Genomic DNA, 26,308 nt, shown 5'->3' with positions numbered 1-26,308 from the left:
CGTCGAGGATTATGAAGCATCTAACAGAGACAGGCTAAGGGCAGCCTCCAAAGAAGCCATGAATACACGCCGCCATGTCTGACTCTACTTTTAACAAGACATTCAAGCCAATTGAAAAGCGGCCCGCCCGCTTTAAAAAGCGGCCTTTCTTTGAAGGCGGAGCGAGTGGGAGAAACGGGCTGGAAGGAAGTGAAGTCAGGCGGGGTGTGTGTGCGAGAAATCACCGGCTGGGAGGGGAGAAGGCAAGTTGTGGCGCTCTTTTGGCTGAAAGCTCGAGCGGCTTTGCAAGGTGAGGGCTTTCACAGAGCTCTTGCTCTTTTTCTTTGCTCGCCTCTCTTTTGACTCCTGTTTCTGTGCATCTTTTCTCAACGCGGCGCTTGACGGTCGTTGCCCTTCTCGTCACCTTTTTTCCCCCGCTTCGTCCTCTTCCCACCTCAGTCGTTGCTCTCAATGGGAACATGAAGGGCGTGTGCGGCATCGGGTAGGTAGGTGCCCTTTTAGCTGCGCGGGCTTCGAAGTGTTACAGAACTCTGCGGCAAATTACGCCCTTCCCGAGCCGATCTTTGCAATTCCATCGGAACTGGAAGCAGGAGAGAAGGGAGCTGGTCGTCTGATCTGGTCCAGCCCTTCACTTGACTTATGCTTTTTTTTCGAGGGGGGGGAAAGCGGGGCAGTCTATTGCAGCAAAACCGTCGAAGAGACCTGTGGCACCTCGGAGGCTGGCCCGTTTTATTTAGCACACGTTTTGGGGACTGTAGCCCCAGGAAAGCTTATGCTAATGAAACGTGTAAGTTTTAAGGCGCCACAGGATTCTTGCTGTGTTTCTTGTTTAATATTGTGGATGCATCTCTGAACACACGCCGGCCATTGTCTTCGAAGCAATCAGAAACGGTGTGGACGTTATTGGGGGGAACCTCGGATGTTGTTTTTCGCGGCGAATGGCTGGACACGCATGTCGGGAGGCCGGGTCTTCCGAGGGGGAAATCCCCGCCTACCAGCACAGCGTCCCGCTATAGGTGGGCCCCGAGGGAAGATGTTCGCCCTCTGAAGCCGATTGCCTCTTTGTAGAAGCGTTTTCCAAAGGTTTTATAACACTGGCTAGTTACTTTTTTTTCCCGGTTCTATTTTTAGCCTCATCTGAGCGGGTGGCCGGGTGCTATTCGGGTTTCCGGCGTCGTGTGTTGCACCATTGTTGTATTTTTGTTAGGAGGAATCCCCCCCCCTTGGTGGATATACCGATGACGTAACTCGTTATTACCACGAGGAAGAGCGGGAGAGGTGGCTTCCCAGGCCCCCTGCTTCGGTCCAGCCGGCCTGAGGGATCAGGGCGCCACGCCTTGTGGTCCGTCCCAAAAAGCAATGTACTGTACCTATGCACAGGTTGCGGGGGAAGGAGCCCCGCTTTTGAATGCCTGGAGAAGATAAATAATCAGAAATAGAGACTCTGAAGGGGTGCCTTGAACCCCCCCCCCTCGCCACTGCCACAGGAAGCTCCCTGTTGCCTCGCCAGCAGTCTGCATTAGGAAGCATTGGCATGACACCTGCTCCCGCCTTTTTTTTTTTTAATAGCAGGAATTTTGAGACCAAACGTTCTGATAGAACTCAAAAGCTTGCCCTCTCTTGTGACTTTCTGCTGATTCAGTAATGGTATTTACTCCCCAAGCCAGAACTTTGTTTCTGTGAAGCTTGCAGGCTGTTAGAGAGATCCCAAGGTAGGCACATATGTTGGTTGATTTATTTAAAATATCTATACTTTGTTTTTTCCCCTCAAGATCATGCTGGGGTGTGTGTGCATGTGCTTCTCCATCCTTGAGCGCCACCTGAGGCCTGTGCGTGGTCCAAGGGGCCTCATCTTCCCTGCTGGAGCACCCTTGGGTCTTTTTGCCACCTCTTGCACACCCTCTTCCAATAAGAATGGACGTGATTGGGCAAGTGAGCAACAAAACATGTGCAGGAGCAGTAGCGCGGCCACTTGTTGGCTGTCCTCAGCTGAGCCCACAGGAAAGGCAGTTAAGCAGAGTGGGACCTTGGCCACTCAAAACCCGCAGGCAACACTGCAGTATAGATAGCCCCTTACAGCAGGTTCTCCATGGAAGAAGCCGCTGGAAGGAGATGTTCCACTCCCTGCCAGCTATATGTTGGGCACCGCCTCCGATTGCTGGGCACTACATAATGGTGTGTGAACATACAGCCTTCCATGTGTTGGACTATAATGTCATGTCGGTTTTAGTTAGTCTTGCCAGTGTTGAGGGCTGTTGGGAGTGGCATCGGGAGGGCCAGCATTTCTTCATCTCTGCCCTAGCTTCATTTGCTTGCCAGCCTGCACTGCTGGGATCCCATAGTTTATATCCCACAGTACTTTCTGATTCTCAGAACTAACTATTACATAACTCTACCTTTTATTTCCTCAGATATTCCTGCCACAGGATTCTCTTAAGCAAGCCAATAGTGACCTTTTTGTGTTTACCACAGTACCACTGTGACAAAGGACAACCGATTAGGAGTAGCTTCCATTTCTCACAATGATTCATCTGAGGCCGGCGTGGCATGGTATTTACAGTGTTGAACTATGATTCAAGACACCTGGGTTCAAATCCTCTTTGAACCATGATTAGATAACCTTCAGCCGGTTATGTATGGTCTCAGTCTGACTCACCTCACAGGGTTGTTGTGAGGATAAAATGGGGAGGAGAGCCACGTACATGGCCTTCAGCTCATTGGAGGAAGGGTGCCTGGGATATAAATATAACCAGCAAATAAAATAAATGCTGTATAGTATCAAGAGTGGATTGGGTGACACAAGGCTGTTACTCACAGTACTATCCCTAAATCCTCTGCTGTGATACAGTGCAGCATTCAATTACTTTGAAGACTAGAAATACCATTGGAGGGAGGTGGCGTAGAATCTTTACTTTGAATTGAATGGTCTCTATCACCTTAGCTCTGTTCTGGGTTTTAGTTCTTGCTCACACCTGAATGTGATAGTATTTCAGGTGTTGGGTTCCCCACCCCCCCATAATGTGGCTAAAGGCCTGTAAGGCTTGAGACAGTGTCAGGAATTTGAACCTTTTCCTGTCCTTGGTTGCTTCCCTCCCACATGACCGACCAACTATTCTAACCCATGATTTGCATGTAAGAGTGGCAAAGTGGAGGGAGATGCTCTCTACTGCCACAGGACAACTCATGCCTCCTCCTGTTTCAAAATGGCGATTTGCTTCACAAAGGTTCTGAGCCTGTTGATGGTGTATGTCATTTGTATGTTGATTTTGTTAATACTGACACATTATTCTCTTTATTGATGGATTTGGTTAATGAAACTCCAGTTGTCCATTGTCTAATTCAGTGGTTCCCAACCTCGGGTGACCCAAGTGTTCTTGGACTCCAATTCCCAGAAGCCTTCACCGCCAGCTCTGCTGGCTGCGGTATCTGGGAGTTGCAGTCCAAGAACACCTGGAAACATTGGTCTAATTCACTGTATGTTCTTGGGGAAAACAGCAGGATTGGGGTGGGTTATGAAAATTGAACAGTTTGGTATCCTGAGCTGCAGGTAGTCTGCAGAAGACACTGTTCTCTTTCATGAACTCTTTGGATTTACTGGAGCTGTGGACCTCTTAGATGCATCATGAGTTATGGATTTGTGCTATACACAAAATCAGAATTCTCTTGAATGATTAATTTCTGTTACTGTTTGCATTCTGGGGTTTTAAGCAGTTTGCAGTTATTGGTCATTGCCCTCCCCAGTTTGTTGCTCCATTAATATATGATTTTCTCCATGAATATGGGAGGGCAGATTAGGAATTTTAATGAGTAGATACTTTGTAATAGATACCTTTGTTGAATTGCTTGAATATTCTGTTCATATTTTCCCTATTTTGGCCAGTGTTTCTACCCTTTTTGGTGTTATTTTTGTAAGGAGCAGCTAAGGTTTTTAGCTCATAAATTCAAATTACTTCAGGCCATTTATTAACTGACTCCTTCTCACAATCAGTGTGTGGAACTAGTTGCTGTAGATATGCTTAGAGGTGTAAAATTTTTTGGCAGATTCTGAAGTCATGAGGAAGGGGAAATCATATTTTGTTTGTCATTTATTCTGTCTAAAGGAGACCAAATTTATACATGTTTAGATGGACATTTAGAAAGTAAGGTTTCCCTTGACAATTTGTCCATTTGTGTCAGACTCTAGGCGGTGGTGCTTATCCCTTTCTCCAAGCCGTAGAGCCAGCATTTGTCCGTAGATAGTTTCCATGGTCACGTGGCCAGCACAACTAGACACGGAACGCCGTTACTTTCCTACCATGGTGGTACCTATTTATCTACTCGCATTTTTACATGCTTTCAAACTGTTAGGTTGGCAGGTACTTCATCTCAATATAATTGCTATTATTGAAACAGACTGTCTTTTACCTTATAATTGGTAATTAGTCTTCCTTTTGGATGGTCAGAAAACTCCATCTGATTTTATACTCCGTGAAGTGCTAATTTTTTTGTTTTCCCGGTATTTAAGCAGTGTATCTGTAAGTGTAATACAGACAGCACACTTTCTTAATAAATCTGACCTTTGGCACCTGAGTCATTTTATCTTGTTTACTTGAACATATATTTCTTCTTGGCTATGATGATTACATACTGTCATATGGAATCTGTTGGTGCCATTCTACCCTTCAGGTAATAAATGCAGTCACTTAAAAGTGATTTTCTTTAAAATATTTTGTTAACAATTTTTTTTGTTATTCACCATTCTGAATGGGGACATACAGACTTAACACTTCAAAATACCATAATATTAAATGACAACAGATCTTGGCAAGCAGATTAGCTTGTTTATAATATTTGTAGTCAAAGTGATGTATGCATAAAAAGATAGGAATTCTTAAGGAACAGATAAGAACTCGAGCACTGAAAATAAATAATTACTGGAAAACTTGAGTTTTAGGCTCTTGATATGATTTGTTTCCTTTAGAGTAATTTTTATTCTTCCCTTCAGAGATATGTGTTCTTACATAAATAATATTTAAGGCAGTCAGTATGATAAAACATGATGTGGTGGACCTGGGCATAACAATAAGTCCCTGTCTCTGTCTTCATGTTCCTTAGATGGCAATGATACAGGGATCAAAGCCTTAACAACAACAACAAAAAAATAGGCAGCCTGATATGGCAGAGTAAAAGATCCTATAAATCTTTTTGAGAGTATCTTGTGAGGCACATCAGTCGGGGGAAATAATATTGCAAACAGGGTGGATAAAAATGAATGATTTAAAAAATCAAATTGATTTAAATTTAAACTGATTTTCTGTTAAATTTTTTTTTTACATTTAAATGGTGATTTAAATCAAATTCACCCTGATTGCAAATAACCCATTTCTGTAGCAGCTGAAGAGTGATACAGTACATCATTCACAGTGGTGTAAAAGCATTTTCTTACACATTTTATAAGGATTGTGAAGGGGAAGGGCATACAATTCTATGAAAAAAAAACACTCTTTGAATTCAGTGGTTTTTATATATCATGACATAGTAAAAATCTCCTGGTTCTTAGTGGGTCTGAAAATTGGATAAACAACAACACATGACATTTTACACCATGTCATGATTTATTTAAGAAAAATAAAGCCCAAAATGAAGAAGTCATGTGTGAAAAACTAAGTATACTTTATGATTCTGTAACTTGCAGTATCACTTTTAGATTCAATAACTTCAAGTAACTGTTTTATGTACGACTATCAGTCTCTCACGTCATTGTGGAGGAATTTTGGCCCACTCTTCTTTACAACTTACTTCAGTTCATTGAGAAACAAATTGGGCATTTGTTTATGCTCAACTCTCTTAAGGTCTGCCACAGTATTTCAGTTGGGTTGAGATCTGGACTTTGACTGGGCCCTTGCAACACCTTGATTCTTTTATTTTTCAGCCATTCTGTTGTAGATTTGCTGGTGTGTTTGGGATCAGTTTCCTATTGCATGACTCAATTTCAGCCAAACTTTAGCTGTCAGACAGATGGTCTCACTTTTGACTCTAGAATACTATGGTATACAGAGGAGTTCCTGGTCAACTCAATGATTTCAAGGTGCCTAGATCCTGTGGCTGCAAAACAAACCTAAATCATCACCCTTTCACCACTGTGCTTGGCAGTTGATATGAAGTGTTTGTGCTGATATGCTGTGTTTGGTTTTCAAAGTGGGGCTGTGCATGATGACCAGACATCTCCATTTTGGTCTCATCTGTCCAAGGGACATTGTTCCAGAAGTTTTGTGGTTTGTCCAGATGCAACCTTGCAAACCTAAGCTGTGCTGCCATGTTAGTTTTGGAGAGAAGAGGCTTTCTCCTGGCAACCCTTCCAAAAAAGCTGTACTTGTTAAGTCTTTTTCTAATTATACTATCATGAACTTTAACGCTTCACATGCTAACTAAGACCTGTAGAGTCTAAGATGTTGCTCTTGGGTTTTTTGCAATTTCTCTGAACATTGCACAGTCTGATCTTGGCGTGAATTTGCTTGGATGTCCATTCCTATGAAGATTGGCAATGGGCTTGAATATTTTCCACTTGTGTATAATCTTCCTCACTGTAGAATGATGGACTTTAAATTACCTGGAAGTGGCCTTATAGCCCTTCCCAGACTGATGGGCTGCAACAATGGCTTATCTACAACAATTGCCGATGTGTCTCTTCCTTGGCATTCTGTTAACACACACCTGAATGCTCCAGCCCAGCAAACTGCTAAAACTTCGGCTTTTATAGAGGTCATCACACTTGGGTATGATCAATTACTCAAGGGCATTTGGTTAGCAGTACCTGGCTGCTACTTAGCCTCTTAATTCCTATGGAAGCAGTAAGGGTGTACTTCATTTTTCATACATGGCTTCTCCATTTTGGCTTTACTGTACAGTGGTGCCTCGCATTACGATGTTAATTCGTTCCAGCGAAATCGCTGTAGAACGAAAACATCCTAAAGTGGTTTTTAAAAGCTCATAGAAATGCATTAAAACCCGAATAATGCGTTCCTATGGGCTTCACTCACCGTCCAGCAAAGATCCTCCATAGCGCAGCCGTGCAGCGAGGAATCTGTCCCAGAAAACAGCTGGCGGCCATTTTTTTACCCAGTGGCCATTTTGAAACCACCGATCAGCTGTGCAAAAATCATTTTGCGATAATCAGTTAGCGAAGCAGGGAACCGATCATCGCAAAGCGAAAAAAACCCATAGGAAACATCATTTTGCGATTGCAAAAACTGCGTCGTTATGCAATTTCGTCTTAAAACGAAGCGCTCGTCTTGTGAGGCACCACTGTATTTGTGTAAAATAAATCATGGTATGGTATAATATGTTATGTGTTGTTCATCTGAGGTTGTATTCACCTAATTTCAGACCTGCTAAGGACCAGATAATTTTTATTATGTCTTGATATGTAAAACTAAAGAATTGAAAGCGTGTGTACGTACTTTCTTTTTCACATGACTGTATGTGAGTCATAGAAAATAGCAGTGGATGGTGAGAGAAAGATCTTGGAGCATTCATATATCTTACAGTGTGCGATCTTTGGATTCTTGGCATATAGATGCTGCTTAGTCACAATTCCTAGGGTAAGCTTTGAAACGTTTGGTGTTTAAAAAGAAAATCTCATTAAATAAAATTTCTGGGGAGGACGGTGCAGATGTAGGGATGTCTTGTTCTAGAAGATAAATGTACTGCTGAAGGTGCATGAGAGTACCAGTAGCCACAAAAAATGGGAGTGGGGTGCATGCATCTCATGGCCTGTATTTTTCCACTATTACTATAAAGTATGCCACTGTTAAATTCCTATATTTGTGATGAGAATGCTGAGTCTCGAAGAGTGTTGCTTGTTTAAAGTCACCAGGGAGTTGATGCTTGCTGGAAAATACAAACCAGGGAGTTCCCAGCTCACATTCTTATCCACCATGTATTCTTAAAGAGACCCATTTCAGCTACATTTTTGACTACTCGTACTTTTTAAAACTGTTCTCATGGCTCACCAATGGTCTTTCCTTGAAGGGTTTTCTACAATTTTTTCCCCTATTTCTTTTGCATTTTTATTCCACATTTTCTCGACAAAGCTCAGGATTGGGATATATTCCCCTACCAATAATCATTTTCACAATGGTTGACAACTTGTGACTTATGCCCCTAAAGACACCCTGTGATCTCCATAGTTAGGTGTAGTTTGAAGAGGCAGACTCAACATGAATTTTTGGGACTCTTACCCATAGTTTTTCTAAACTACCTCTAAAGGGATGGTGCCCAGCCTGAGGAAGTGGAATTTTATCCACAAAAGCTTGTGGTATGTTTGATTTTTTAAAAAAAAATTGGTTCAGTAAAGATATCACCCTGCTCTTGTATTTTTGTAATCCTGAGGTAAAGATAAAGGTTCCCCTTGACAATTTTTGTCCAGTCGTGTTCGACTCTACGGGGCGGTGCTCATCCCCATTTCCAAGCCATAGAGCCAGCGTTTTGTCGGAAGACAATCTTCTGTGGTCACATGGCCAGTGCGACTTAGACACGGAATGCTGTTATCTTCCCACCGAGGTGGTCCCTATTTATCTACTTGCATTTTTGCATGCTTTCGAACCGCTAGGTTGGCGCGAGCTGGGACAAGTGACAGGCGCTCACACCGTCACGTGGATTCGATCTTATGACTGCTTGGTCTTCTGACCCTGCAGCACAGAGGCTTCTGTGGTTTAGCCCACAGCACCACCACGTCCTGAACCACATGGCTTTTCCAGATTCTTTATGGTTAGGTGAGAATTTGAAGACTGGTCTTCCAAGTTCTATCCACTCTTCTGGCCATTTGTCCACAATGATTGCCTGTGAAATCTGTATCTAAATATCCTGTCCATGTTAGTGGCTCAAGAGTCTTTCCCCTGCTCCATCAGTCCCCAAATGGAAAAGGAAAGAAATTAAAGATGAACAGTGCTCCTGGAAGAATGTATAGTTTTTATCTGCCTCATATTGACCAAAATGCCCCCTATATCCTTTTGAAACTGAAGGGGACTTCCAGCCTTTTTTTAAAAGCATTTTTAGTACCAGCAACAGGGGAAGGGATGCAGGCTTCGGCTCTCATAGCAATCATCAGAAGAGACATAAATGTCAAGCTGTGAAATAGCTTTATTACTTTCACCATGGTTGTATAATTCAGTGAAGTTGAAGGAAACAAGATACTGTATATTATTCCATGGTAGTTAGGGAGATAGCATCAGTCTTTATTATGAGACTGAAACAACGTATTGGCAAAAAGCTTCGCACATTGTTTTTCCTTGAAAATTATTTGGTGAGGAGAGAAGACTTTTGTTCTTGAGATTATGAAAAGTCGTTTGATCATTTGGGAAATAATAGCTTTAGAATTCTAATTCAAATTTTAGTCTCAACTAGAGTTAGATTAACTGGGTGAACAAGATTTTTAAGATGACATCTATGCAATTAACATTCAGAGGTTCTACTCTAGTTGGGACCAACTATTGGATCGACTGCTTCAGTTTTTTGATAGATGTGGATTACAAACTCCCTTGCACTCAATGTGAGACTCTAAAAATTTTTTAACTTGTCTAGAAAATGCAACCTTTTTCTGCACTTTTCCTGCAGTAGAACCTCATAGAAAGTTATATTTCTGTTTGCTATAACACAGTCTTCGTCTTCCCATCCCACCTCTGCTTGAAAATCATAACCTTTGCATATAGATAAATTAAATATTTTGACATAAAATATTTTTCCTACGGTTGTTGTGGGTTTTTCGGGCTCTTCGGCCATGTTCTGAAGGTTGTTGTTCCTGACGTTTCACCAGTCTCTGTGCCCAGCATCTTCAGAGGACTGGAGTAGGAACTCTGTCCATGCTCTGTTGCTGCTTGTTGGATAAATGAGTATTTATAGCTGTGGGAACAGCTTTTGTCCTTTTCAGGAGATAGGGTGATCAGCGTTTTTGTGATAAGTGGGAGAAATTATCTGTCACTGTAATTGATGGGTGTCATTAGCTGGTCTTTTTTGTGCAATGATCTCTGGCCCTTGTGGCTGGGTAGAGTTCGTTGACCTTTTGCAGGGTGTATTTTTCAGTATTGGGAGCTAGGCCTTGTTTAGTTTTAGACCTTCTAATCTCTCCCCCTTATTTCAACAAAACACGCTGATCACCCTATCTCCTGAAAAGGACAAAAGTTGTTCCCACAGCTAAAAATACTCAACTATCCAACAAACAACAACAGAGCATGGACAGAGTTCCTACTCCAGTCCTTTGAAGATGCCAGCCACAGAGACTGGCGAAATGTCAAGAAGAACAATCTTCAGAACACGGCCAAAGAGCCTGAAAACCCACAACAACCATCAGATCCCGGCCGTGAAAGCCTTCGAGAATACATATTTTTCCTACCTTTGTAACAGAAACTATCTTAGGATGCCACTACACAGTATGACAAATGCAAATGAATTTGCTGTGATGTTGCACCCAGGAAGTTGGTTTTCCCCAGGTGAATTCACTCTAGACAACTATACAGTTGCCAGCAGGGAGATATATGAGTAAATCAGCCTTGTTTGCAACTTGTTAACAGTTTAAATGCTATCTTCCTCACACTTGGTGCCTGGGTCTGTTTGTTTCCCTCTTGCCTTGCCTGCCTGCCTTTCTTTTTCTTGTCTTGTGTTTGTTATCTTGTCCTTTCCTTTGTCTTTGTCTTCTTGGCACTAGACCAGATAGGTGACCAAGGAGAAAAAAAAAGCATGAGGAATTGGTGGAGAGACAGGTGTCTTCATTTCAGCTTCATTTCCAGCTCCTCAAAGCAGCTCTGTTCTGGCTGTCCAAATCTGCAGGAGGCACAGTTACATCAGAGCTGCCTTAAAACTCCCTCCCCTCTTTTTCCCCCCACCAGCAGCCCCAGCACTAGGCTAACATGCCTGAAGAAAGAAAGAGAGAAAGAAAGAGAGAAAGAGAGAGAGAAAGAAAGAAAGAAAGAGAGAGAGAGAGAGAGAGAGAGAAAGAAAGAGAAAGAGAGAGAGAGAGAGAGAAAGAGAGAAAGAGAGAGAAAGAGAGAACAGGGTGGGAAGGGAAGATCAAAGCAGGCCCAGGCAGTAGGTGTGAGGAGGTGAGGATTCAAATGGCAGCCCCCCCCCCCCGCTGCCTTGCCTCTCTCACTGCTGCTAGAGCTAGCTGAAATGGCTTGAAGTACAAGAGGTACAAAGCCTTCCACATTGGTTCAAAATCGCACCATCTAAACCAATGTGAAGGCATTTGATTAAAAAAGAAAAGTAGAGGCAGAGGAACAAAACTACAGGTTTGAGGAGGGGAAAATCTGGACTGCTTCACAGTGACTTTTATGTCATGTACTCAACAGAAAACAATGTGGATCAAACCATCCCAGTCTCAAAAGCATGTCCCGTGTTGTCAATATGTTTTTACCCTTAGTGTCTCTTCCTGCTCTTGCTGGAGTTATGCTGTGATGAATCAACATTTCCTTTCCTTTCTTTATTCGTATTGCAGTGTTGCATAATTTTAAATTATGGACATACTGTATATCAAATATGGGTAAAATCGGGGCATTGTTCTGTTAGTAGCTCATTGACAAACCTAGGCAATATATTTAGGATTCAAGCTAATTCTTTTACATCGTTGTAACTGTTGATGCTCTTCTGGCATCAGATCAACATTTTCATTTATGAATTGTTCAGCTTTCGGTCTAAAATAACTCTTCATCCAATCTCCCCATGTTATAGAATTTATCAAATAATTTGAACTGAAAGCTTTGTACTACCAAACGTTCAGTCTAAGATGCTAGCTTCTGCACATTAAATGGTTCATTGTTGCAGAAGCTACACTGCCATAATCATTTTTAGCAAAATGCTGTTATATTTTTATTTTGGCAACTAGGGTTCAGATTTTGCTAATTGTCAGTTGGTAAATGCAATTATCATTCGGTGAACTTCTCATCTAATGAATTCAAAGTGCCAGCATGAGCTCTGTTTCTGTTGAATTAATTATTTGCTGATAGTTCTACTGGATGAATCAAGTGGAATTGTTTAAATCTTTGTTGAACCACAAAGAGTATGTCTCTAAACTATCAAAATGAAGAGATTAAATTGTTCTTTCTCCTTGCTATTCTTGGAATATAGAGAGATAGATAGATATAGATGTAGATATATGTATGTGTATATATGTTTGTGTGTATGTGTGTGTGTGTGTGTGTGTGTGTGTGTGTGTATTTATTTATTTATTTATTTACATTATAGCCATATTAACTTGATTCTGTTTTACTGTTTTGTATGAGTTTTCTATATTGCTTTGAGCACACTTTGAGGTTCAATATATATAAAAATGTGACACAAATGACATTTCAGGTTTAAACTTGTTTGCTCGCAGTCTTCTTGTATGTCTCTATTATAATGTAGTTTTCACCTTTTTGTCTAACTTACACTTTCCTATACTGTAGTATTTAACTTTTTTTAGTATTTTCTTTATTGGCCCAAATCTTTTGTAATTTAAGCCAGGCAGAAGTGAAGCAATGCCATCTGCAGCAGCATAGTGAGGCTTCTACTTGAGAACTCTTTAATTAATCCCTTGTAGAGGTCGGCATAAATTGAAAACCAATCACCAAATTCATTCAGAAATCACTAATTTGTCAATTTGTATTCATATGAATCAATGCGTCCAACAAATACAAATCAAGAAATTTTTAACAGTTTTTGATTTGTCAATTTGTTTGGCTGTAAAGTGGGTGGTGGGGCAGGCACCTAGAGACGCCAAAATTACAGAGAAGCCTCTACGGACTCTCCTCTACAATCCCTCCAAGTTTGGTGAAGAATGAGTTTCCCCAAGCCAGCTGCTAAAGGGAACTTTCCCTTTGTGGGTGTATAACTTGGATGTCTGAAACCCAGTCTTCACCAAACGTGGAGGGATTGTAGAGGAGAATCAGTAAAAACTTGCCTGTTATTTTGGTGTCTCTAGATACCTGCGGGGGACTTTCCTGGGGGGAGGCTACATGTGGGTGTATAACGTGGACATCCGAAACCCAAACTTCACCAAACTTACATGGTTTGTAATCTGGGGAAGCTTCCCTGCAATGTTGGTGTCTTTAGGTGCTTTGGGGCCCACTTTATTTTAAAGTAAAAAAAATGGATAAAATTGATTCCTCAGAAAAATTTGTTAATTCATAATTCATCAACCGTGATAAATCATGAATCAAAACAAATCACAAATTTTCTGATTCATGCTCATCTCTAAACTCTTGCCATGATTTTAGCTTTTCACATTTTCAGGCATAATTCCTGAACAGGAGTTGGGTGTGGTTGGTAAACAACAATGGCTCTGAAACTTATATTTATCATATTTATAACAAAGCCAAATCTCCTTAGGTATACAATAAATCTGGAAACCTATTACTTATCGGTGCAAGTTGACCCTGTATGAGAGACCTGGTCATTTTATAAATAAGCATAAGTTGTTTACTTTCATACTTTTTGTGTTTGTGGTTTATGTACTCTCTGTGTAGTATATATTTTTCCAGGATTAAAACTTTTTTTAGGTTACAGTATTAGTTTCCTTCACATTAGCAAAGAACCTTACAAGTAGGATTTACCCTGTAAATCACTTGTGTTAGTCTTTGCCTGCCTTTTAATTACAATAACATCCTTGGCAAAGGAATCTTGTATACATGTTTTTTATGATTCTTGCTGTTAATGATGCCAGATTCCTGGACGAAGTACACCCTCCAACCATTCAATACCTGGGTTCTGGTAAAGCTATCTGTTGGCCCTATTGTGCCTCAGTATTCTTTCAGATGTGTGCCAATCTGCTCATGGACTTGGCAGAGTGTCATAGCTGAGAATGAGCACTTTGGTGTGACAAAAACCTTTACTGAGTAGAGCATGGCATATGTATGACAAAAAGCACACTCTGTGTGAACTAAAGCAACGTGTGCTGCTTATATACTGCCTCATAGTGCTTAAAGCACTATGGGCCAAATGAGAGTTTTAGTCCTGCAACACCTGCAGGGTCACAGTTTGATCAGCATGTCCCAGCTACATCCCTAAAGTTTATCTCATTTAAGCGGGATGATTAAAGGAGGGCGGGTTTATACAGAAATAGGCATTCACCATTCTACTTCCTACTAGGGATGGGGTGTTTAGTGCAGGGAGAGGAGATGTACAGTTATTGGGTCCCACAGTTTCCATCATCTCCCTATGTTGGCTAGAGCTAATGGCAGTTGCGGTCCCACAGTATGAGGAAGGCTACATTCCTTCTGCCCCCATGGCTTTAATGGAGTCTGTATCTAAAAGTATTTAGTATGCTCGCAGTAGATAAGGATGTCTGGTTTAATAATTTTAACCCAGTTTGTGAACTCTAAGACTGACAGCTCTGCTGTAGGTTATTTCCTTTCTACAGTAATGAAAAATAGAAGCTCAAACCACAGACCAATAATTCTTTCCTGTGGGTTCCCCCACTCAAAAATTAGACAATGTGGTGTGGTCTTTTGGTGATTTCCCACTCCTTTGGGGCTGCTTTGTTTGGAGTGTCCACTTCCTATACAACTTGTTGTCGGTGATTAAGTTTGATCTTAGTGTTGTTTCCCTTGTGGTATTTGAAATGCTCTAGCAGAAGGCAGCATGACATGAAAAAGTAAGGGCAAACACCCCAGGAAAGCGTTGTAAAAAGTTGGCTTAACTGAAATATATTAATAACACAGGAAACACTCTGGACCTGATGTACTTGGCTGCAAAAGGGGATAATGATCTGATGATAGGCACTGTGAGCCCCCACCCTCTGTTGTGGACAGATCACTTCCTGCTGAGATTCAGCCTGTGTGTCGTGACCCCCTTCCGCAGGGAGAATGGACCCGTGAAAATGGTCTGCCCTCACAGGCTTACTGTGTGAACAGGATTACTATGAGTGTCCCAAGAGTGTTTGCTACGTTTATGACCCACCTGAATCATCACCGTCGCCTTCTCCTATTCAGAGTCAGCATTGAGCCTATTGTCAACCCAATCTTATGGTACTAAGAAAACTAAACACCGTCTATCTCAGCCAGATGTCCTTCAATGCGATCCAGCTTCTGCTCAACACGAGCCTGTTCCATCCAAGCGCTCGTGCGCTTCTTCAGTAACATGGGCTTCAACATCGCGTCCCACAACCGCTTTGTCTGGATCCCGATCTGCCCGTCATGTCCTGACACCAATCCCTCTTTCAACTGCTCAGGCCCGTCAACGCTGTCCTTCATCTACCCTCCCCATCTCTGGAAATTCTTCTGTTTTGACAGCTTCTGAACATGATCCTCCCTCTGAAGCTTCCAGGGAGTCTCTGTCGAATTTACCGACACCGGATTCAGATGTTGCAGATGTTCATCCTTCGTGCCCCTCTGAAGACTTTACCTCTTATTCCCAACTCATTCTTTGGATGGCCAAGTTGTTGGAGCTCGATATCGAGCAACTTCCTCCCCCTAAGCACAACCCTGTCTTCGACGATATAACTCAGGATAAATCCCCTCTGTTGAGTCTGGCTTTCATACCAGCGATGCTGGACCTTATTAAAGAATCTTGGGACAAGCCATCCACCTCCCTCCAAGTTCCCAGGCAAATTGAGAATCACTATTGAACACATGGTGCCGACAGTCTTTTCCAGGGTTTCTTCTCTTCTCATGACATGACCAAAGTATTGGAGCCTCAGCTTCAGGATCTGTCCTTCCAGTGAGCACTCAGGGTTGATTTCCTTTAGAATGGATAGGTTAGTTCTTTTTGCAGTCCAGGGGACTCTCAAGAGCCTCCTCCAACACCACAATTCAAAAGCATCAATTCTTCGGCGGTCAGCCTTCTTTATGGTCCAGCTCTCACTTCCACACATCACTACAGGAAAAACCATAGCTTTGACTATGTGGACCTTTGTTGGCAATGTGATGTCTCTGCTTTTTAAGATGCTGTCTAGGTTTTATCATTGCTTTTATTGCTTTCCTCCCAAAAAGTAGGCGTCTTTTAATTTCATGGCTGCTGTCATAATCCACAGTGACCATGGAGCCCAAGAAAGTAAAATCTCTCATGTAGATAGCATATGCTAAATTCAGCATGATGATAACAGTAGTGTCAGGACATAATTAAGCTCTACCTTAGCTCTGCAGCCCTCTGGGGTTCAAAAACCCCCACATCTGCTCTGGAGGGCTAAATATAACTTTGAAGCTGTTCAGTTTGAACATTTTCTCAATTCAATTGCCAGAATTGGTTATTTACACTGGTATAAGTAAAGTGGCATAATTTTTAGCTGCAAATTCGTAGTCCTGAGCCAGTCTCATAATTCAGGGTGTGCAACAAGGAGTATAAGCAATGACTCATTTACTGACAGCAGTTTGTTGCTAAGATTTATGCCATTGTATATGTATTGGCATAAGTTACTGATATCAATATGCTACTAATTAAAGTAATAAAATAAACATTTTTAAACAAATTGTCCAGGAAAAAAAAGATACAAATTTTCTATCCCACCTTACTGGGTTCAGTTAGGTTTTTGGAGGGAGAGGGGATCACCACAATTACAAAGTGTAGCAGAAAATCAACATGATTTTAGACATAACTTCCTGGAAGTGGAAATGCTTTCACTGTCCTATTTCCTGTGGAACTATTTTGTCTATGCTAAAGCAGAACATTATAAGTTCCTGTAGAGGGTGCTCAAGGTATTTAGAACTATAGCTGCATGGCCTGATTATTCATCTTTGACTTGACAGTTTCTTTTTGCCTGTAATCATCATCATAATCAACTTAGAAATGTAGAGCTGGAAGGGACCCTATGGATCATCAAGTTCAGCCCCCCCCCCCCCCGCAGAAGAGAATCCCTTTACACATTAGTGTGGTGACAACTTGCCCAGTATAATTAAAACTATTTGAATTTAGCCAGCAGTGGTCAACAGACTCGGAGGTGGTCCATGTTGTATAAGAAATATGATGGCAAAAGACTGGATAATTTCTGCAGTTATGTTCCAGTTATGAGGTGCTGCACATCTGGCTTCCACTCTTTTATGTTCTGAGGTGCTAGAATGAAATGGTTTTATTTGCCCCAGCTTGTTGTTTACAGAAATTCACCCTTTCTTGAGCCAAAAAAAGTTCCTGGAGCCACTGACAAAGATCAGTAAGTACAGGCAGCTCTTGCCTTCTAAGCTATAGAATCAGAGAATTCTAGAGCTGGAAGGGATTCCCAAGGATCACTGAGGGGAAGCCACCCCCACCCCATGCTAGAAATCTATAGCTAAAGCATCCCTGACAATCATTCAACCTCTGTTTAAAAACCTCCACCAGAGGAAAGCCCGCCATGTTCTGAGATAGTCTGTTCCACTTTCAAGCAGCTCTTACTTTCTGGGTTTCTTAATGTTTAGTTTGGGGGTGTAATCTCTGGAGACAAAGAAAATAAGCTTACTCCGTTTACTCTGTGACAGGCCATCAAACAATTGAATACAACTGCCATACCACCTCCCAGCCTTCTCTTCTCCATTCTAAACATAACTAGTAGGTATGAGATTTTTGGATTTTTTTTCCCTCCACAGCTCAATGGAGTTATGGGATTGGTAGTTCTTTTAGAGTCACCATGTACAAAGCCTAATAAGCAGAGAAACAGTCCTCCGAGTCCTTGCACTCCTGTACATAGTCATCTTTTTCCTCCTTAGAGGCAACCTTCCTTCATTGCTTTCATGAGAGCATCCGTTCTACCCAGAACCTTTACACTTCTCTCATGAGCTGAAGAATAGATAGATGGGCTTCAGTCTGCTGTAGCTTCTCTTCCAAGCAGGGCCAATTGTTTGCAGTTACTGCAGGTGTAACTTTCTATATTCTTGGGCAAGAAAATAAACATGGCACTTCTGCAGCAGCTTGTCCACCATCTGTGTTCTGTAGGCAATAAAACGGCACTCCTGGCCTTCGCCTCAGATTTCCTTTGCTTTCCATGCTCACTTCTCCTCACAAGCTTGCAGGGCCTGTGGATTGTGCCTGTAGAGCTGGCAGCCAAGTATGCCCTCAACCAACTTGAGGTCTTCTAGTCTAAAAGCCATAGCACAAAAGGGAGGAGTCCAAGAGGCAAGGGAAAAAACCCCACCAGGCCTCTTTGACACGGGCTGGCCTTGATGATCCATAGGGACCTTTCCAGCTCTGTACTTCTGAGATGTCAGCTCTTCGTCACTGAGTTCTTATAAACCAGGGTTTCCCAACCTGGGGGTTGTGACCCCAAAGAGGGTTGCAAAGTCTTTTCTGGGGTGTGTGTGTCAAGGGCTGCCTTACTTGTGTTTTAGCCCTTGTTTAACAATTTCTTCCTTGAACTTTGGGAGAGGGATGTTAAAGTTAGCATGTGTGAGAAACAGGCCCTTTGGGAGAGAAAGAAGCCTCTCCATTCTTTGCCTATTAAAAAACGCCTTTTTGTGCAAATGTGGCAAGAGTTACATGCTACTATTACAAAAAGGGGGTTTGACTCAAAAAAGGTTGGAAACCAGTTTTAATGTTAATTTTTGTTGGGAATAGGGGAATAATCTCCAGGCTACTACTCCTTCACTGGCCAGTAGATGGGGTCAGGTTGGTATCTTCCTGGGTCCTTCCTTTGAGGCATTGGGCACCTTCCTAGTTACTTTTAGTCTCCAGATTGATCCAGCCTAACTCACATTTGTGTATTTATACAGCTGCATTGTTGTGTGTGCTTTTAAAAGTTTGGTGTCCACTGGAGGAAGCTTTTTACAGGTCATCCTGTTTATGGGGCTTTCTTGCTACTGGTTCACGCAGCTCCATATGGTCTGCTTGGATTGACAGGAACCAGTCAAACAACCTGGAAGCTCTGCTCTGTTAACTGGCTCTGTTGGGAATCAAACCTGGGTCTTCTACATGCAAAATATTCCTTTGCCACTTAGCCAGTGATGTTCTGCTTGTTGCTTAGGGGTCTCTCGGTCCATAGTACTGTGAACGGAATCCGAAAACAATAGTGTTTGATTCATTGCCATATGAAAGGTTTTGTCCCATAGTTTGCAGAAGGGACCTTCTTGTTGGTCATGTCACAACAGGGCATTTTATCTATGATTATTAGACAAGTTTACTGACTCAGTGCCATATATAAGCTAGAGGTGCAGAGAGAGCATTAAATAAGAGACCCATAAATCGATTTGTAATTCTTTTGCAGGTGGAGGACTTGTGACCTCTGGAGGATAAACCCGTTGCCTTGTTTCAGTAGCTACAATGAATCAGGTTGGAGCCAAAATTACTTTGATATATGGTGTGAGTTTGCCTTATTTAGAAAAAAAGGTCTGGTGTTCAGGGATAGTTATCTTGAGATACCATTCATTAATATTTGTGGATTACACAGTGAGACTGTTAACAATATAGTTTCATTGCCAAAAGAGCTTGTCAAACACAGATGGTTTGGGTTAACAAAAGAGAGGTACATTACACCTTTACATTTCTTTTGTTTCCATATCTGCTCATTAGGGTTAGAAATGAATGACTCAAAAGGTTTCCCTTTAGTGTAACACAAAAGGACTAGTGCAGCCCCTCAAAAAGACAATTCTTAAAGAACCCAAAACAAAACAAGCATGATAGTTTTCACTGTGCATATCCCTAAAATATATAGTTTCCAACCTTGCACAGTACAATTGTGGATATATATAACCTTGGAACAAGGCCATGAGGATTTTATGCATTGAAATGATTGTAAATACTTATTAAATGAGGCTGGCTTATAAATAGCTTTATAGCTCTTGCCTTTTTCAATCCGGCAAGACCACACACAGTGCTCCTTGGCATGATTTGTTTCTAGAATTCGGAACATCTCCTGACTTCTGTGTTCTTTCCTTTTCCTTGGCACAGGGCGAAAGAAGTTTGCAGGAAACCCGAGCCAGCATCCTCCTCTACTCATTCCTACAGAACTCTTCCAACTGCTCCTTTGCTTCGGAGCTTTGTGCTTTGAAACCTCAGTTGTTGGCTTCAGCAACACTGCATGATGATTTTGACGATGGTGAACTTCAGACTGATGGCAACAGATTTGTGAGACCCCAGAGTGATGTATTAGGTAACTGTTGTTCTCTGACGCCTTACAACTTTGGAAGCAGTCCTGGATCTTCCCATATAAAGAAACCTCTTTACGGAGAGAGTCATATGCATGTCCTTTTAAGTTACAGGGCTCCTCTGGATAGTGATGCTGATTGCTAGAGACACTGGAGTGTGTGGCTGGCTTACACATCCCCCCCTAACAGCACTACCCCACCTTGGGCTATGCAGAACACCAATGGGGTTTTATATTATGGGAATATTTTATTCTAAGCACCTAATTAATCTAAACTAATACCTACGGTTCTGGTAAGGTACAAACAAAGGGTGCCATGCTTATTAGAAGGCTTCTTTATTTTGAATGAGTTGTGAGTAGAGAAACTGTTCAGTTATTTACTCCTAATCCATTTTTATTACATTCCTTGCTGTATGGAATTTTGGGGTGGATCTTCACTCTGCCAACCTTCACACCTACCCTTTGAAGATGATTAGGCTGAGAGACAGTGTCTGGCTTACAGATTGTGAAGTAGCAGGATACAGATATCTGCTAAATCTTATTCTCTAATTGTTATGCTATTGTGGGTCTCGGTACTTGTTGCCCTCCTCAGCTAGCTGTTTTTAATGTGCCTTTATCCCTGTTAGTGGAGATATGATGGAGAGAAATAGAACTCTGCTTTATTTAACCCTCTTTCTTTTTTTAAATTATGTATTAAGTTTCACAGAGTGATGAAGAAATTTTCCGTACTATTGGAGCTCAGCTGGCTACAATTGGGGATAAACTAGCTGCCGAGATAGACCCATCAATTGTACAGAATCTGGCACAATTTATGGTGGGGAATGTGTCCGAAGAGGTGAGAAAGTAATGAAACCATGTATGAGTTTCATTTAACATTTGAGAGAGGTCCTGAATTTGCTTCAGAGCTTTGTGAATCCCTTATCCCTGTTCCTATTCTGGTTAATCATTTAGGATTCGTTTCTTTAGCTTTACTGTTGGATCTAAAGAACATGCAACTAGAGCCAAAGGAATCAGAAAACAAGTTTAGTTTGTAGTTTTATTTACTTGCCCTTGGTTTACACGACAGGAAAGAGTGCTTTGATCAGTTTTTTTGATAATTGGACAAGCTAAAAAGGCAGCAATGACCAGGCAAGGATTCCAGGGATGTTTCTTTTCCTTAGGCAAGGAACTTAGTAAGATTTCAGCTTCATCCCCATTGTTGAATTCTCCGGCCACCAACATCAGATTTAACTTGTTTTCTTACAGGGAAATTAGTGGTGAAATTAGTTTTGGGGCACAGCAGTGTTCCTGGCAGAACATTGACCAAAGGGAATGAGATGGTTCTTTTGGAGAGAACTTAAGGCTGGGACTCCAGACTTGTTTAACCAATATGTACAGTCAACCCTCGATTTACGAACGTAATCCGTTCCGGAAGTCAGTTCGTAAATCGGAAAGTTTGTAAATCGGACCAGCATTTCCCATAGGAATGCATTGAAAACCAATTAATCCGTTCTGGCGGAAGAAAAAAAAATGCCCCCTCCAATAAAAATATTTGGAGAAGCAAGCCAGGCGGCCGGGGAGAAATCAGCTCCCCCCTTTTACCCAATGCTGCTGCGGCTGCTGACTCCCCTTCGCGCCAGGCTGAACTTAGTCCCTGGCCTGGCACGAATGGGACTCAGCAGCCATGGCAGCATCAGGTGAAAAGCCTTGCTTCCCCAGCACCATGGGAGGCCTGGCGGGGGCCCCCTGCAACTGCGATCGCAGGTCCTCCCATGGTGCTGGGGAAGCCTCCGAATGGAGAAAGGCAGGGGAAAGGGTGGGAAGCCCGGGAGGCTGAGATTTGAATTTCCTGCCCTTTTTCCTGTTTGTAACCCAAAGCCAGGTTCACAAATCGAGGGAATATTTTTCCCATGAGAGCAGTTCGTAACTTGAAAAGTACGTATCTAGGGCCGTTCGTAACTCGAGGGTTGACTGTAGCTAGAGATAACAGAAACAAAAGCAAAGAGCTGTCTGTGCCATTTGAAATTCAGTGACAACTCTAGCTCATACTGACTCAGGGACAAAGAGAATTATAAAGTCTGTATAAACATCCAGATAGGGAAGTTCCTGAAGCAAATTTCTAAGTCCAAAGTTGCTTGAACTCTGCTTGGGGAAAATCTTGGGTGGGTGGATCAGACCCAGCCGCTCAGAGTGGTATAGATTTACCAGATGAGCGGGATATAAATCAAATAAATAAATAAATAAATAAATAAATAAATAAATAAATAGTATTAAAATAAATTTTTTAAAATGTTTATGTTGTAGAAGTTCCCGTAAAGGCTGCTTCTCCACTTAATGTGGTGGAACAGAACTGATGTAGAACTGTGGAGCAAAGTGCTTACTTTTCTAGTGGAAGAGAACTCTGATGCATTCGGGCTTTACTGTGGAGATCTTTTTCAAATAATGTCAATGTAAAAAAATTTATTGGAATTTTCATTAACTTGAGATTTTTTTTAAAAAAACTGATAGTCAAAGTATGACTGTGGTGAAGCTGGGGAGGATATAGTACCCAGTCCATCCTGTCAGCCTCCCACAGCTCCTCACCCATGGGCCTTTCCACCCAATCACTGACCAAGGAGAAAGGGCTTGATGGTCCCATAACTGTGGCTGGTGAGGGCCCTTTCCCATCACCAGCAATCTTCCTGAATGTAGGTACTCCAGAAGGGTGACACACCACTGTTAATAAGGATCATCTTAGTGGGGCTAATGCAATAGCAAGGGACATATGTGTGGGTAACTCAGGTTATAGGAGACCGAGAGCCCAAGATGAGGGGAAGTGGCCACCGGGGGATCCGAGTGTTGAGGCTAATGAGGCAGGAGAAGAAGAGGACAACTGGATAGATGCCCCAATCGACTTGGGGCAGAGATGCTTTGCCAGAGATAAGGCAAAGTCCTCTTTGTCCTCATTGAACTCTTGGTCTGTGAGCCCTCACTATGACTCATGCCTAAGAAGAAGTGGTGTAGGCTTCTCCAGAAGGACAGTGAGATCTTGGGCACTTGGGTACAACGGGTGAAGTCTTGTGATGCTAGATTCTAAACCCTGTAGCAGCCTTGAAGGAACTCAGGGCACAGTTGTGGGAAGATGAAGTAAACCACTTTTGGTGGCTGCAAGAGGACTGCAAATGGTCCTGAGGTGGGTGGATCTGGGGGGTTTAGGTTATGCTAGACAGGACAGCTGAGCTCAGTAACAAACTGATTGTAGTTGCTTCAGACTATATAGCTGAATGCATTGAGAGCGGAAATGTCTGTTACTTTTATGATGGGATGGGAGTTACCGGGGCTGGAAGGTTAGGTGTCAGAAGTACATTTTTTTTCCTGATGTTTCTTTAGGCTATAAGCAGTCACATGTCTCAAGCTGTGGAAGCAGTTGTCAAAAGGATGCCTTTGGAAATGGAGCGGGAGAAAGCCATGTTAATCGTGACCATGGTTCTGGCCAAGAAAGTTGCAAACACAATGCCATCTTTTCTACAGCAAGTATTCAGCACAACTGTGAACTATATTAACCACAACCTTCGTGATTACGTGAACAACCTGGCACCCGAGGTGATTGAAATTAAATAATTAGAGTAGAACATTATTATACCTCTCAGAGAAATGAGTCTCAGAACTCATTTTGAAACTAGAGTACATCAGGGTTCTCTGTGTGTGTCTTGACAACTTTCCTTTCACTTAAAAGGGTGCAGTTTTTTTGGCCCTGAATGCAAGCAGAGACTTTCTGTTTGTCTTTTTTTTAACATACATATACAGCTAATCAGCTAGGGGGAAATGGGAGGACCATACAAAGACCAGCAGGATGTATGTCCCTGAATTGACTTAGAGGTGGTTTTCTCAATTCTGTTAGGAACTTTAAAGGCAAAAGTGTAAAAGAAAGTCTAAGCAAATAAAGAATGGCTGAAATCCAGTAGCAAGTTGCAACTAGAACATTGAATCAGTGGGGATTTGGTGAGTGAACTCCTTTCTAAGTTCCATTGATCAAATCAATCTGCTCTAGTTGTGACTTCCCACTGGACTTTGGCCATTAAGTAAATTGGTCCCTTCTTTTACATCCGGTGTTGCTGTGGTGCAGTACTACTGGCAGTAGTCTATTGACATGTTCAGAAAAGCATCAAATGATTATGTCTGCAAGGTATTTGATTCTGTATCTTCTCACTGGGTTCTTAGATTAAGCTTGCACATGTCAAGAAAATTGAGTGGCGGCAGCTATTTTTAAAAGAAAGGCACAGCCAAGCATAGAAATGCACATCTCAAATTCCAAAAATGTATGGGCTGAACTTGGCAAGAATGTGCACTTATTTTAAATTACCCTTTGTGACATGCTCCATAACTTGATACCAGTACAAATAAATATACAAAGTTGTTTCCGGTGGGACATTCTAATCTGTGAATCTGTCCTAAATTTAGCCTTGAAAGAGGTGGGCTATGCAAACTCAGGTATGTCAACTTTTGGTCCTGATAAATACCGTGACCTTTATTTGGAAAATATCTGAAGAGCTGTATAAGAACGACTGTGAATGAAAACAACGATGACTGCTAAGCGTAACTGTCTTCTTTTTCTCTTTCTTTCTTAGAGCTGAACAAAGTGACCACCCTGCATTTTTAACACAAAAAAGGAATTTTTTATTCCTCTTCATGAAGCTTTTGGTGGAATTCCCTCCCCCCATTTTTAAAATCAATAATTAGCTGTATTGTTCAACTCATTTTTCCCTAAGGTGCCGAAATGTCATCATCTTTTACTTGAAACACTTGAATCTCCTTTATATCCACCTCCGGAGGAAAGTGGAAAATCATCCCATTATAAGAATTTGACAGTCCTGTCATTCCCATACAGTGAGGGATGGAATCTAATGACAACGCTGGAAGTCAATATTAAACACTGAGGCTTGCTCTTTCAACCAGAGTCAGAACACTTTGGACTGACTGCAAAAGTACTAAGCCCGAACAGTAAAACTAAATCAAACTGGATATACTTGATTCCAATACCAGCTTTAATATGTTCAGTGCAGTACTTCTGGGGAAAAAAGTAATTGCTTTTAGACTTGGGTCAAGTACCAATAAGCATAAATCTTACTTTGTCTAAAGAGCAATGCTGGCATATTGTTGGAACCCCATGATCACCAGCATTCTATTGCTTCATCCAGAAGCTGACAACAAGGAATGAATGTCACATCTAGTTTCAAGAAAGACTGTCATCACTAGTTCAGCTGGTGTTTGTAATCTGATGATGATAAAGTCTTAAAAACTGTAATTTGTTTACTGCTTACTTTTGTATTTAGCCAGTGGTAAATATTAAAGCAAGGGTCAAACTGGGTAATTCAGATTTCGTATGATCGTATGGAAATTGCATTTGCCCTTGTTCTGTAAAGCAGTTTACAAGAGCATTTTGAGGATTAACATTTCACTCTGCCCTTTAGTTGCCAGACAGAAAGGAGGCATCTAAAGGAGGCAATACGTTACATTATGACTGTCAGAATTTCCAATAATTTCCTTTTGCAAAGCCATTCTCTTAAGGCAGTAATGGAACAGGACACTCAATTTTTTAAAAGAAATACTATTGAAGTAGAATTGAAATTTTAATTGCTTGACTCTCTTATCACCTATTCTAGAAAGGCTGCTTTTGTCACTGTTTAAACAGAAGCACAAATCTATTACGAGCTTTCTTTTAAAAAACCACGCTTTTACATCATTACAACATCCATCTGCCATGGCTAACGACTCTTCAAGTTGCATACACCTAAGAAAGTACTAAAAGCATTTTTCCCCACCACACACAAAACAGCCATCCACTTTTTCTTCAAAATCAACTTTATTAAAGTGCAACCAAGGCTAGGGGTGTGATTTTACAGTCCTCTTGGCAGAGGGGGGGGGGAATAAAAAACCCTTTGATTTATTAATACAGAACATGTAGCCAATAACCCTTTTTTTAACACTGGCAATAAGCTTTTGTTAGAAATTCATCTGATACCACAAGTCTTCAGATAGTGTTGTACTTGAAAATCCTACACTTGCATATGGAATGATTTGGAAAATTGCAGTACTTTGAACACTTAATGGTTTGTTAGGCTAGAGCTTCTCAAGGAACTATTTAAGGATTCAAATGTGCTTGGATTGGTTTGGGAATTCATTAGAACAGAGGCAGGCTCCCACCAGCCCTAGCCAGGGGACAAAATGTGTGTTTGAGAAGAGGAAATAGTCCAAAATTTGGAGGGCCACATATTCCTCATTCCTGTGTAGAGACCTTAAAAATGATGCAAAATTGTAAAGTCACTGATTTTAATGTTTATGAAACTATTTTGCAAG

At 41.7% G+C, this 26,308-nt stretch overlaps 1 protein-coding gene across 4 annotated transcripts; it reads left to right on the top strand.

Moving 5' to 3' along the window:
• Positions 1-31: 31 nt before the first annotated feature.
• BID (BH3 interacting domain death agonist) lies at positions 32-25,256 on the top strand. 4 transcript variants are annotated; one of them, XM_020789113.3, is made up of 6 exons: positions 32-289; positions 19,115-19,179; positions 19,798-19,999; positions 20,692-20,828; positions 23,342-23,554; positions 24,580-25,256. In XM_020789113.3, the coding sequence occupies exons 2-6, from the start codon at positions 19,171-19,173 to the stop codon at positions 24,583-24,585; spliced, it is 567 nt and encodes a 188-aa protein (XP_020644772.3). In that variant the 5' UTR covers positions 32-289; positions 19,115-19,170; the 3' UTR covers positions 24,586-25,256. The 4 variants fall into 4 exon arrangements, with proteins under 4 accessions (XP_020644772.3, XP_020644773.3, XP_072855917.2 ...); XM_020789114.3 differs by having other exon boundaries at positions 194-485; XM_072999816.2 differs by having other exon boundaries at positions 250-481.
• Positions 25,257-26,308: the final 1,052 nt, after the last annotated feature.

The sequence above is a fragment of the Pogona vitticeps genome, chromosome 5 (genome assembly GCF_051106095.1).
Source record: "Pogona vitticeps strain Pit_001003342236 chromosome 5, PviZW2.1, whole genome shotgun sequence".
NCBI lineage: Eukaryota > Metazoa > Chordata > Lepidosauria > Squamata > Agamidae > Pogona > Pogona vitticeps.
Note: the sequence above shows the minus strand (reverse complement) of the source record. Positions and strands in the feature narration are given on the sequence as shown.

Excerpts from the sequence above, each read along its gene's own strand:
- BID (XM_020789113.3), top strand. Across the intron at positions 20,000-20,691 it reads ACCCCAGAGTGATGTATTAG|TTTCACAGAGTGATGAAGAA; the intron begins GTAACTGTTGTT and ends TTATGTATTAAG. Across the intron at positions 20,829-23,341 it reads TGGGGAATGTGTCCGAAGAG|GCTATAAGCAGTCACATGTC; the intron begins GTGAGAAAGTAA and ends ATGTTTCTTTAG.